General features: G+C 35.1%; 1 protein-coding gene across 2 annotated transcripts in view; it reads left to right on the top strand.

Annotated features, from left to right (window-relative positions):
* LOC145694290 (uncharacterized) overlaps nucleotides 1-14,702 on the top strand; it is a 412,113-nt gene that overhangs the window by 377,902 nt on the left and 19,509 nt on the right. The window contains exon 1 of one of the 2 annotated variants that reach the window (XM_081770381.1): nucleotides 5,894-6,136. The exons of the other annotated variant lie outside the window; for it this stretch is intronic. Coding sequence (XP_081626507.1) covers nucleotides 6,068-6,136 — 69 coding nt within the window. The 5' untranslated portion in view covers nucleotides 5,894-6,067. Of the gene's footprint in view, nucleotides 1-5,893; nucleotides 6,137-14,702 lie in introns of those variants that run through there. 2 annotated transcript variants of the gene reach the window in all.

The raw sequence follows: 14,702 nt of genomic DNA, 5'->3' as shown, positions 1-14,702 counted from the left end.
GCGGATGCAATAGTGTTTCCCATTCAAAGCGTAGAATGGTGTCCCGCGTTATCCTAGCCGTGGGGCTTAGCGTGGTTCTGTAACAGGAAAACCCCTTTGCTATTCAGAACTGCTGGCTCCAGAGTTTTGACTTTTCTTGAACATGGTTCAACTGCTGAGAGTACACAGTTCCATTGATGCTCTGAGTAGCTGGTAACAGGTCCCGAAGCACAATGCCGCGAGCAGTCCACCAAAGACACAGGAAGACCATCTTCTGGTTTAGTGCTGGTTTCTGCTGTTTTGGAACCGGTTCATGAGATGCTAACCAATGATGACGGTGTCGTGGAGCTTCGTATAGGACCCAATTCTTATCACATGTCAACACCCTGTCCAGAAATGGCTCCTTCCTCAGACGAGACAGCAAAGAAACACAGGTGTCTGCTCGCGTTGCCTTCTGGGCCTGAGTCAAATCATGTGGGACCCATCGACCCAACTTGTAGTGCTTCCCAAGTTGATGGAGGTGCTGCCAAATGGCTTCTCAACTCACACTGATTTATAGTCCCAGTTCCTTACATGTCTGGCCATTGTTTGCCTCAATTGCTGTCTGAAGATCTTCATTTTGTGCATGTGTTGGTCTTCCGGCATGTGGTGCGTCTTCGAGCGTTTCGTTACCGTCCTTAAACTTGTTAAACCACCGCTGCACAACCCACGTAGTCATGTCACCCTCACCAAAGCCTGGCATATCTTCCACCCCGCTGCTGCTGCGTTTGAACCCAGTTTGAACTCGTAAACATTTTAAAATTTTGAAGAAACCAATGATATTTTTAAAAAATATATTGAAGAAACAATTTTGCGTCTATAATTTAATATCATTGTGTAATAAATTTTGTATGTTGAACAATAGAGTACGAAGTCAATATTGTAACTTTTCCAATAAAAAAAAAACTTTTGCTTAATGTTAACAATAAAATTAAGTTCCATTTATGTTCAAACTTTATCATTTTCGTATGCAATTATTTACGGTGTGGCTTAGAACAGTATTTTGTGTATCTTCATACTGTATTTTAAAGTACACTTATTTTACTAAATAGTAAAGATCACATTTCAGCGACCTATGTTCTCAGCAAGGACAGAAACAATATTTTGGAGCTTTTTTCTACTGAGTGTACTATTTTATTAATTTTTATTAATTTAGCTTTGGTGGAGCTTACGAAAATTAAGAAAGATATTATAACATATGACCACTTGTTCTGTTGATTTTGTCAGATTGAAATATTGATTGTGATTGATACTTTATGAATGTCTACTTTTTTAGCTTTTCATTATGTATATTCTGCAGTAGCTTGATCAAATGAATAATTCCTCAGGACATTATGAATTATTGTAAACTATCAGATATAAACTCTGGGCTTGATAAGTGTTGCAATCCGTAAAGGTACATTTGTCTGTTTCAATTGTTGTTATTCGTTGACGTTTAGCGTCCCTTTTCAGCATCGAGACTATATGAGAAGTGAACCTACACTTGAAGATGAAATCCGAACTATTGTAACACGTTCAAATTTTTCAAGGCTATCCCATCGTAAATCAAAAAGATGAAACTAAGACATAAGTGTTCATTCGATGTTAGCTAGATTCTGTTTCTTGGCACTTGAAATTTTAACTATAGAGTAAAATAATTTAGTATAAAGATAAACGTTTTTATATTTATAAGAAGAAACAGTGGTACATATTTTCCCAGACGGTTGAGCGAATTTCCTCCTTTAAAAAAATAGTTAAGGAGATCAGAGGGTAAAAAATATTACTAGCAGTGTAGACTAAATTTTATGCAAGTAAGCGTTCTTTAAAACATCATTACTGTAATAATTAAAGCTTGGATATGCCATTTTTAATTAAAAAAAAATATTCTCCTCCCAAAAAATCTCGTGGACGCAACCTTTGCCCTAAAATCCACTTGTGGGTACTCTCGAAAAATACTATTACGTTCATTGCATATTCCATGGTCAATAGTATCAAACTGTAGTGTCGTTTGCGAGGCAAACAAAGTAGGTCATAAATATATCATACGTTCAAATACTTAAAAAACAAACATTCTTGAAATAGTGAGACTGGAAGTATTTTTTATTTTTTAATCTGAACATTACTGTCTTCGTTTGTAGTCATCAATATAACATATAGTGCATATAAGGACCAGTCAATTGGGTTACAAGAAGAGAGAGAAAGCAAGAGAGAAGGAAAAAGGGTGAAAAGAAAGGAAATAATATTCTTGTTGTGACTTCATAAAAGGAATTTTACTACTTCCACCAGTTTGAAGATCAAATACGAAATTTTCTCATAAAAATTTTAAATCCTATTAAAACATCCTTTAGCTTTTCTATCTGTGAGCTACAGAAAAGAACGAGCTCTTACAAAGCAATATCATAGAAGAACACACAGAGTACAAAATTGCTTTCTTTCCTTCAACTTAATTATTACTACAATCTTATTCATTTCCTTTTTCCTTTATTTCTTCTTTTTCCATTATGTACTTCAGAAATTTAATATTCTTCCTTTATATATATATATATATATATATATTCCTTATTCTTTTTGATTTATAGCAAAAAATCACTCTTATGTCGTAAGAAGAGTGAGTTATTTTCTGAAAGTGAAAGATGCCGTTCAGTTCTTACAATTTTTTTCTTTTTTCTATAATATAATTCTTGTATTACTCTTACAAAGAAATGCATTATATTTTCCATATATTTTCTAAAAATAGAATTAATAAACATGATTCGTAACCATAACATTACTTCTTGGAAAGAACTATCGAAACTGAGGAGCTCAGGCTATTGACATAGTAATAAGCTTACGAAAGAGAAGAGAAACGGGGTGAATAAAATAAATGATAAAGGAATATGAGGAAAAGTCAAAAAGTTCCCGAACATTTTTTTTTGCTCTATATTACCATAATAGAAGTATACATTTACTAAATCGCCTTCAAAGTAGGCACCTTCGGAACACACATACACACATTTGTTCTACCGCTCCTATGATTGCTGAAAATAGCAATGGAAGTCATATTTTAGTATCTTCCGAAGTTCAGCAGTGGTGTTCGTTTTGGTCTCTTCTACGGTGGCGAAACGGGTACTTTTGAGGCCAACTTTTAGCTTTGAGAAGAGCCATACATCCAATCGCGCTAAACCGTTTTCAAGGCTACCAAACGCATTGAATCAGATTTCTTCCAATTTGCATATAAATTTGATGTTTGCGCGTTGCTCGACCTGTGAAACTGAGCCAGCTGATCACCAGACATTCCTTCGTTCAGCTGCACTACCTGTACACTGACTATTATGATCTCTACACATTTGTCAGATTCATAATTAGTCAGCCTAAGGACTGTACTGCACAAGATTTATTGTGACTGCATCCCAAATAATAAAACTACAACATTACGGGAATGTAAAACGTATCATTAAATTTCATTTGTAACTTTGAAATGACAAAACAATATTCAGTAAGAGACAGTAGTAGAAAGAAAAACACAGAAAACATTGAACAATACCCGTATTTTAAACCTGTAAAGCAATATTAATCATTTTTTTTACTGACCATCATCATTATCATCAGAAGTATTCTGCCATTATCGGCAGGTCACTTGCCGCAAACTGAGAAGCTTCCATTCACGATGGTATTTAACGAACTTCTCTTCACCTACGAATATATTTTTTAATACCGTGCATCAACTGTAGCCTCTTTTACATCTCCCTTATTTTCCTTCCACCGTGCCTCCTAGCACTTCCTTCATGGTATAGGTCTTTCTCAGCTAATGTCAACCAGTTCCTCTTATTTCTTTTAATTACATCTAAAATTGTTCCCCTTCTCTCCCAATATTTCTAACGCTTCTTTCGTTTCCCATTTGTTCAGTTAATTAAAGATTTTTTTTAAAAAATAACGAAACTTCTAGCATTACAATTAATGTTCGTAGATTTTCCAGATACAGGTTCTCCGGATATAGACTGAAAAGCTAATTTACATTCCAGTCATTATAGGGTTCAGTATACTCACTTTCCAATATCTTTCAGCGTTTATTGAATATCTTGAAAACAACAATTTTTTTAAAAAAAATAGGTGCTTTCTTTAAAAAATGAGAACAAAAATATATAACAGATCAGGATAACAATTAAAATATAATTCTGTTTTTTTAAATGCATTTAAAATAGTTTTCTATTTATGTATATCCAGAAAGAAAACTATAGAAAGCAGTCCCTCATACAATCACTTGCTTAAAATGAAAACTGAAGAATGTATAAGTTGATAGTACCACCTCGTGCTTTTCTTTTTAGTTAAGCACAAATAGATTTTTTTTAAATAATTTTCTTGAAAACAGAATTACATTTTTGTATATTTATTTTATTTGTTTGTTATTTTATAAAACAAAGCATGTTTCTAATATATTTTTTAAATTTAATTTAACTTTTTTTAAAATTTGTTATGAAAAATCATAGAAATCTAAAATTTTGTTCGAACTTGTAAATGTTAACCTCTTGATAAACCTGCTTTACCGAAGAGTAAAGCTAGTTGCAGTAACAGTGAAATATTGTATTGTTACTCGGTTTTTGTCGCTGTGCGAAATATTAACATTGTATGATGTTGGAAAATGAGTTGCTTTAAGATTGCAAGATTTGAGAACACGGTTGAATCATTGTAAGTTAACGAAGATTTAAAAAAAATCGAAAGTGTGCAATATAGTGTTTACAAAATTTAAAATTAGTTAATAACTGTTTCTAATTATTTTTTATACTCCAGAAATCGGGCTGTGCATTTTTTAATGACGTCATAATACTGTAGTTGTGTACTCAAATTTTTGCACTTCATTGAAGGTATTCAAATAACAATTACTTTTTAAGTAGCATTTTTGTAAGTATTAGATGATCCACCTCCCAAAATCATCATGTGTTTGTTGTACCTGAATTGTTAACTTAAAAAAAATGGATAAACGTAGTGAAAATTCTTAATAATGTACACACAACAGAAGCCGACCAGAGACTGTGTGTGAATATAATGTTTCAAAAATTGTCTGGTGGCGTAGAACTATAGAACATTATACTTAGCGGTTCGAAGACGAATCTTCCTGATTGGGAATCAAGAACGCTAGCTACTCTTCTAGATCCTAGTTTTCATCAAAAGACTTGAAAAAAAAGTACGATTAGAAGGAAATAAGAATTTAAACCTTTGGGTGTTATAAACATATCTCAGGACGAATACAAATATTTTAAAGGAAAAAAAAATGACTTCCAATTTCTGACGCAAATGCCATGTTCTAATGCGGTTTTTAACTTTACAGTACTTAAATATTTATTGTACCAGCAACGCTTCTCCTTTTAAATTTAAAACGTCTGTACAAACAACAATAAGTATCTATCGTAATTCAAGATAGCTTATTAGTTTACTTTAATATACTGTAAAAAAAAAAAAGAACATATTGTTTACATGTAGCCCCATGCTGGGCGCCAATTAATATTCGTCACATAACTAGACTATATTTTCCACTAACTACGTCAGAACTTTGCTGAATTCACTCAGCTTCCTTGCTGAAGTCCGTAATTTTCATGTTGGGAGATATTTCCGAGGAATATTTGGTTCTTGCAAGCAGCCAGGCGGCATTACTGGAAATAGACAGTTTGTAACAAAACTAAATAAATGTCGTGGCACATCTGGCGCTTTCCCTTTCGATCAATAATAACCTTTTCCCCGAGATCATAAACAGACAGAAAATGCCCTTGCCTCTCTCCTGAATTCGTGCCAAGTGTACACAATTACCTTTCTGGCCAATTGTGATCCAATATTTTGGGTGGTAACTACGCACCCCTTCCCTTCCCTCTACGCACACCCTCCAGCACGCAACAAGAGAAGACTTGTACACGTGTGACGATAGCAGTGTGGTTCGTTCGTTCGTTCGTGTTGACTGTTGGCATGCCACTTTCTATCACGGCTCATTTATAATAACGTGTTGAGTTGTAGAGACGTGGATGTACTGATTAGTTTCCTCTTCAACTTGTGAATCGTGTGTTTTTCGTAGCTGCTGTATTTTTCCACAAAAGAATACAAAATGACAGTAGGAAAACAAGACCAGTCGCAGCCGCATAAAACAAGCCTCCGCAGATATGTTAGAACGCAGGTAATTGAAAATTTCAGAATGAGTTTTTAACATTTTGGGCGTGTTTTTTTTATGATTTCGTACTGTCATTAGTGTCGACGATATGTTATTATTATTATTATTATTATTATTATTATTATTATTATTATTATTATTATTATTATTATTATTATTATTAACCTGACATCTTCATTAATAAATATATTAGGTGTATTGAGAATGTAAACTATTAACAAGATACATTAAAAATACATATCTTATTTAATGTTATTCAAAATGCTTGTATTTCGAGTGCATATACTCAATTTTAAGGACTATACATTTCAAGAGAGCTATGTATTGGAGAAAGATTCTGGGTGTGGTTTGCATTGGAAGTGCTACGTTTTTACTTTTTCATTCTGTTTATTATTTGAATTTAATATACTGTTTCAAAGCCGCGGTGGCTCAGTGATAGAGTATTCACCTCTGGTGCATGAGGTTCTTGGTTCGATCCCAGCTCGTGCCAAGCGAGCTTTGTGGCGGAAAACACCATGTGCATGGTTTCCTCGGGGTTCTCCCGTTTCCTCACACTTTATTCATTCCAGCATTTTCTTCATTACTCATCATCACTGTCTCTTTTAGCCTAGCCGGCATTACTGTGGGACGTAAAACTTAAAGATTTAAGTAAGATAACACTTCATTTCATTTTATATAACGTTTCCTTAGCAGAAAACTCATAGCTTTAACACATTTGTTGCTGAAGATACATTTCAAGAATCCCGGTTGGAGCGTATATGGTTCTTATCCCATTGAATTGTAGATTCGCCATAGTCGCTAATGCTCTCGCCTTCGGTGTGAGCGCTCCCGGGTTCGATTCCAGGTGGGGACACTCGGTCGAAATAGTGTAAAATGCTTTTTACAGGCTAGCCATCTTGAATGAGGTCTTCCTGGGTTTTCCTCATTCATACTAGGAAGGTACCTAACTTATAGGTCCCAGGCTGCTTCCTTCCTTCCCTTTTCTCGAATAAAGTGCTCGCCAAGGGGCATCATTCCTAATACGTAACGGGCTAAATAGCCATAGATGCCGAAAGCCCTGAAATCTAAATCCTAAATCCCTGTAGACTCGCATCTCATATAACCTTGGTGTTGAACAGAAGGTTAAATTTAAAAAAAAATAGTTCAAAATTAATTAATTTCAACATTAATGACAAGCACTAACACCATTAAATTAATTTTAATATAATTAGTATTATAGGGAGCTAGCTTGCTTACCAGCGGGGGCTGAGGTAAAGGGGGAAAAGTTTCAACAATTTTTCTGCCTGACTGTTGCAATACTCCCTTACCCTCCTTCTATATGTCAGCGTTGCCAGGGTTAAAAATTTGTCACATGAATGTCACTCTGAAGAGTTAGTCTGAGTTGGTTATTTGTTGTGTGCTGTTGTGGTTGCGGTTTTGTTGCTTATTATTCATGAGAGGGCAAACTATACACAGCGAAGCTAAAGAAGTAATAAGGAAGGCCATAGTGAAGTGCGACGAAGAAGCAAGGGAGAAAAAACTGAAGCATTTGTTATCAGAGCCTAATTGGCGTGTGTCCACGTATACAGGGATCTTCGATAGGGATTGCATAATTGCATAAACTCTTTGAATTAAGTGAGTATTCGCTGAACTTTTTGACAACGCACTGGCAACCCTGCCCAGGACCGTCGAGTGACCGTTTCTTGACGACGGAGTGGGGAACCTGCCAATCAACTCTGAATTCCTCAGCCTCGCATTAAAGCTAGCTCCCTATAACTGCAATATCGCTCTTCAATATTATTTTGATTACTTTCAGTTTTTCTTTATTTATTCAGTGTTTTCTATAAAACACTTTGTGTTTAAAATAAATTCGATTGTTATATCACCTTTTATCCACTTTCTTTATTTTCTTGCATGCATTTACACAACTCAGCTTCTTTCTTCGCCCCATTGGGTAAGTTCAACAATATATTTATATCCATGGTTAATGGAACGCCGACCGCGTAGTAAGCTTCTAGTAATTAGAACAGTGAATATAACAATAAGAAACAAGGAATTTTTGTCTTGGTAGAATAACTGAGTGCACAAAGAAGTCTCCAGTACATGTTTCACTATAGGCTGTTTATTATTATTTATTATTATCCAATAAAAGGCACCGGTTTCATGTACTTTATCTCTCAATCTTGATCAGTGATAGTCAATAGGGAAGAAAGTTTAACTCCTATTCTACAACTGCTTTAAGTTCGAAAATGTTATTATTTCCCCTTGTTTACCTTCATTTTTAATTTCCCGCTCAAACAACAGCTTGTCTCTTCACACCTCTCATTTTCATACCTTTATTCTCATCGTCGGTAGAAAAGAATGATTAACTAAGCAAACTCATCACCATCAAAGCGCCTAACACGTATTTCAAACTTTGGCCGTTTGATTTTCAAAACGCTCCTGTGTACACTAGAAGTCATTACTCGGCACCTTATATATCACATCGTTATTAATAATAAATCATATAGAGTAACTTTAAGTAGTAAGGTAAAACCTGTGACTCCGATTGAATTGCGTGTGGAACGAGCGAAAAATTTTTTAACAAATTTATTTCTTTGCAAACCGATAACGATAAAGATGTAATAGGGTCCAATACTTTTTATGGAAGACGCATCGTTTAGTCGTTTCCAACACTTTTTCTTTCTTCTAGCTCGTTCGGTGCCCTCTTGCTATTACCGCCCCGCTCGTCCCCTAGGTACGGCTCTGTGCGTAGTAGTAGTGCTAAAACGAAAACAATCCAATGACTATTTCAAAATGATGATATATAGTCTACTGAATTCTCAAAGATCTTTTCCTATTTATTTTCAATTTTTAAATCAATATTCTTTCATTTGTATGCCTTATATCTCGAGAACTACATATAGTATAGCCAAACCCAAACTAAACTATCACTTAACTCAGTATAATGTGCTTATTCCGTAATATATATATATATATATATATATATATATATATATATATATATATATATATATATATATGAAAACTCTATTTAGGGCCCGTTCAAAAATGCTGTGACCCCTGATTCAAAAAAGTCAATATATTTCATTCAATCAAACATTTTCTTGTTAAAATACTAATATGAGATAACGAAATCTAATCAATTGGGATAATTTTTCTCAATATCCTTTATTAGGATATTAACAAAGATATTTATTTCAAGTATAAGAAATATTAGAAAATAGTCACCTAGTTTTTAGAGCTGAACGTAGGAATTCTTACGGAATAGATGCAAAACATTAAACAAAATTCTAGACTATTAACATACATACATTGAGATAATCTCAATGCATACAGAGAAGAAGCAACAATGAAGAAAGAAGAAGAGAATATAAATAATTTTAAATTTCAGCTTCATTCTTGCCTGTTTTATGAAAATCTTAATGGATTTCGGTTTTTGTAATGTTAGAACTGGTAACAGTGCTCAACATAAAGAAAATGAAATGCTCTTTTAGGCTCATGGTAAGGGATGATTAATGAATGTGAATGAATATAAAACAAGTGAGTTTCGTTTCACAGTTTGAAACTACGGTAGACTTCCGGTATGTGAATTCCATACTCAAGAGTTGAAGTAGTGCATCTATAAGTACTTCTTGCAATAGAATAATAGTATCAAAGATAGAACCTGTTCCCCCGATATTAAATCCATATCAAAACGCCATTACTCGCTATGCTTTACTGTTTTTGTTCTATGAAGATAAAGGTTGAAACCGGAAATCGTTAATCTGAACAAATCCCGGATAAAATAGATGCTTAAGAGAGAGGAGACAGAACTATTTTAGGGAAGCTGAATCAATTGCTGAAAACTGCATCTTGATATCACTAACTGTTTTTGCTATACAAAAATCAGTATTGAAACCGGAAGTAGTACTAAATTTTAACCAGTTCCGGTTTTCTTAGAATGTTGTGGGTTGTGATGGTATGTTCTCGTTACATCATGAATTGATTGCAGACAATCGCTTGTTAAATCTGTTAAATTTTTGTTCTATGGCGATAGTGTTGAATGCCGAAATGACTGGATTCTAGCACTTCCAGTTTGAATAGAGATTTAATGACGAATATGGAACCTATTCTTTGAACAATAAATCGATTACGGAAAATCTCATCTGAATATCTTACGGCTTTTGCTCTGTAAAAATCAGTATTGAAACCGGAAGTAATATTAAATTTGAACCACTTAACGTTTTTGCTAGAGTGTTCGGGATAGTCATGGTACGTTACCTAGAGACGTTGAATCGTTTTCAAAAGAACACTTCTCGCTATTTGTTATCGTTTTCGTTCTATGGCGATAAATGCTGAAAGGAGAAATGACCAATTTGAACCACTTCCGGTTTTAATAGAGAGTTAACTTAGGAGTGGAGCCTATTCTTGGGACGCTGAATCAATTACAAGAAACTGCATCTCGGTATCTCTTACCCTTTTGGTCTGATACCTGTCGACAAATGAATAGATGGACAGACAAAATCGTTTTATCGCTTTTGACGCTTATGGATAGCATAGTTTGGAAGTCTAATAATTCGAGAAATGAAATCCAATTAAACGTAAAAACACCAAAAGAGACTCAGAATACGATATTATACACCATAAAATCAGATACCGCGAGACTAAATACATTAAACCTCCGTTCTAGAGGAAATCTCTGTTTATTGAGCTACCGTGCCTGCCTTCTAAAATTCAGGAGGAACCGCGGTGGCTCAGTGGTAGAACGTTCACCTCTGGTGCAGGGGTCCCGGGTTCAAACCCTGCTCCCGCCAAGTGAACTTTGTGGTGGACAAACACCGTGTGCGTGGGTTTACTCGGGGTTCTCCCGTTTCCTCCCACTTTCTTCATTCCACCATTTCATTCATTTCTCATAATCACCGTCTCCTTTAGCCTAATCGGCGTAACCGTGGGACGTAAAACTCAAAGATTTCATTTCATTTTTTCAGGAGGAACCAAAATATGTATGGTCTCTTGAGAAAATTTCCGATCATGCACTCTTTTGAAGTGTAAACTAGGAATGTTTGGAAAGTTAATTAAATTTATTAATACTTATATTATACATGGGAAGCATCTTCTTTTTCCTTTTTACGAGTAGTGACTGGAAATTGCATGATGTAAGACTCACGACGCTCAACTTCATGTTGTTAAACTCTACACATATCTATGCTTTCTAGATGATTTAGTTATTATATTGACTTTGAATTGACAGTATTCGTGAGTTTCTAGGCGGTATCCATTTTCTCTTTATTAGGTAGTAGTCCCAACTGATACGAGACACTAACTAGTCAAAATCAAAAAAATATATTCTACGGGCGGAACCGAAATGAGGGCACCAAACTTGGAAGTCAATAATAGAGCTATTGTATATCCTAGGCTATATGCTTACGATAGGTGTCTTTCACTTGGAAGTACTCAGTTCGATTCTACGATGTTATTCTACCCTCTGTCAGAAAAAGGAAACAAAAGAAAGGAATTTCTTGTTATTACTAATATTATTATTTTATATGTACTATATGTTCAAGTAAGCGAGCCTTTTTACTGTCTTGTCTACTAGATTCTGCCGATGGTACTTTAATACCAACCACTTGGCTTAAGAGTCTTTATCCCGGCGAAATTAAAATACCGCTAATTTTACAGTAATTATGTGATATCTTCAAATAGATAAAAGATAATTGAAATATGGAACAAGAGCGCCCTAGACAATATTATTTTGCGTGAGGTACCGTTATCACAAGTCACCTAGTGGCTTTCCGTTTTCAGCTCTTTAGAAACGCGAAAATAAATTCCGATTTTCAAAATGGCTCGAAATCGAAAGCAGATAAGTGAGTCGTGATAACGGTTTCTCATGTAAAATAATATTGTCTAGGGCGCTCTTGTTCCACATTTCGATTATCTTTTATCTATTTGAAGATATCACATAATTACTGTAAAATTAGCGGTATTTTAATTTCGCCGGGGATGAAGACTCTTAACGGCCCGATTTGTCTGTCTGAGCTGCTTCACGGTTAGCGATTGGTGGAACTACGTCCAGCCTAACGACGAACGCTTGGTCACCGCGCCGCGTCGCCCTATCAGAAGCTTTCTAGCCCTTGTGGCTGTCACGTCTTTTATTCACGGCCCAGAACGCCTCACTTAGCTGTGGGGATACCGAAAAATGGAGAAGCACTGGCCGGGAATTGAACCCGGGACAACACGGACATGGACATTAACCCAAAGCTCTAACCCAGCGTTTCCCAACCGGTGTGCCGCGGCACACTGGTGTGCCGTGAATGGGCCGCTGGTGTGCCGCGAGTAAATCGAAACAAAATTATTGATTCTATAGCAATTAAATTGCAGGACATAGGGAAAAATGAATTTTTGTATTTCACATTACTATGAACCTCGAATATGAATCTACAATTTTAAGTTTCATACCGCGTTACTTTTATGTACATTTTTAATCTTAAGAAAAAGAAAAAAATCTTTGTGTTTTACGTCCCACGGTTATGCCGGTTAAGCTAAAGGAGACGGTGAAGATGAGTAATGAATGAAATGGTGGAATGAAGAAAGTGGGAGGAAACGGAAGAACCCCGAGAAAACCCACGCACACGGTGTTTTTTAAAAAAAAGAAAAAAAGATATTTGTAAATCATTGCTATGACGTTATGACCATTATTGCTTCTTTATTGTTGCAGACTATTTCGTAACTTCAAATTTTAAAATATTCAATCCTTTCGACAAAACAAACATGCATACGAATTACCTACATTTGTGTTTTAAAAGTAAAAGAGATTTGTTTGTGATTTAGTGATCTTCCTTGTTAGTGAAAGTTTGGATGCAGTTTTCGAAAAATAAAGCGTATTTTTAAAAACCTAAGTCCAATATTTCATTGCAATTGTTTTCTATTTTTAAATTAGAATGAAAAATAAGCATAATAATTTACCATGGTGGAAAATCAGTGATCGAGCTTTTTTCTCTGTGAGGAGATCAGTAATCACAGAAAAAGATACCATGGTATTTTATATTTAAATATTATAAAATCTATGAGTGTGCCGCGAGAATTCAAGTTACATCCATAGTGTGCCGCAAATTGAAAAAGGTTGGGAAACGCTGCTCTAACCACTAAACTATTCCCCGATACTTTAATAGATAACTTTAAAAATATGTGGCGCATCAAGTTAGAAAATCACATTCGAATAGAGAAATTCGAATTAGAGAAATTATTTGCTAAATAAAAAGTTCAAACAGTACCGTATTCTCAACGTAAATTTTCTTTGGGGTTATAATTAGAACTTCCCTATCGACCCACTTTTGCGCACCAACGTTACTTGAAAGTTACAGTTTTGCGTCATTTCATTTTTGTTAAATTCAACTTTTAATGAGTTTGCATTAACTGAAAGTATGCAACTAAATTTTATTGTTTTAAACTTTTTTTCCGGCTCAATGGGAATAGAAAATGATTCCAGCAGAGAGCGGGAAGAAGAAGGTGAAAAAGATGTACATTTACATTTGAGTTATTTAAACAAACAAAATGTAAATTATTTAATCACAAACCGACCTTATAAACAAACAAACAAAAAAAAAACATCGCTTACGTAAGCAACTTGTTCACAATATGAGCGCTTTATAAGTCAAATATTGACAAAGGGTTTTTCTCCCTTTTAGATCTGATTACTTGCGGTTGTTGTCATAGCGATGAGATCAACGGAAAATCGATGTGAAATGTATCGGCTTAAACAAGAAGCTGCTTTTATCCATCAAAGCTATAGGATTGCCTGTGATAATTTTTGACTTTACTTCGTAGAGAACCAACTGATAACATCAAGCTTACTGCAACAGACAAAATGGCCATGCTCCAGAAAACGATTTCACTATGTCCATTTCGGTTTTTGTTACTTTGCCCACGAGATGAGAAATGTTATGTCTCGAAAACGAGAAATGCAATTTAAAATTCGAAAGGAAAGAAGAAACATAACAATTCTCGTTTCGTTTTCGAGACGAGATGAGAATTTTTACGAATTGTGTGGGCAGCAATACTTCACCCAAGTCTTAGGTCCCAAACACGGAAGACGAGAAAAGTTTTCGGAGAATTAAGGACGGGGCGAGACGAGACTTATAAAAAATTACGAGACAAACTTATTTTTCGCCATGTCTCGTCTCGTGCTCAATATAGTTATGTTATGAAACTCTATGGCTTAATGATCCCAATTGTTCAACGACACAGAAACTAAAGCCCGTTACTAGATTCTGTCCTATCCATATTAATATTACTTCCTCTGAGATCATGGGTTATATTGTTCTCTTGTCTCCTCATTCGATCCTGAGGACCTTCTTCCGGAAAGCTTTCGAATAACGTTCCGTGTATTATCTAAAAGATTCTACAGATCCGGCTAATATTCGACGTCTCATTGCAATCATTCGAGTTATCTTTACTACTAATAAAATAATGTGTGTGTCTCTGTATCTGTCTGTCATCCGCTGTACCAAATTTGGTACAATGATATATGTTCACCAGGTTTAATTCTGTACAAAGCCCTTTCTTCGAATTTCGGCAAGGGAGGACAATTATGGCGGGGACAAAATGTACACAT

Source organism: Thermobia domestica, chromosome 1 (assembly GCF_964235325.1).
Source record: "Thermobia domestica chromosome 1, izTheDome1.hap1.1, whole genome shotgun sequence".
NCBI lineage: Eukaryota > Metazoa > Arthropoda > Insecta > Zygentoma > Lepismatidae > Thermobia > Thermobia domestica.
Note: the sequence above shows the minus strand (reverse complement) of the source record. Positions and strands in the feature narration are given on the sequence as shown.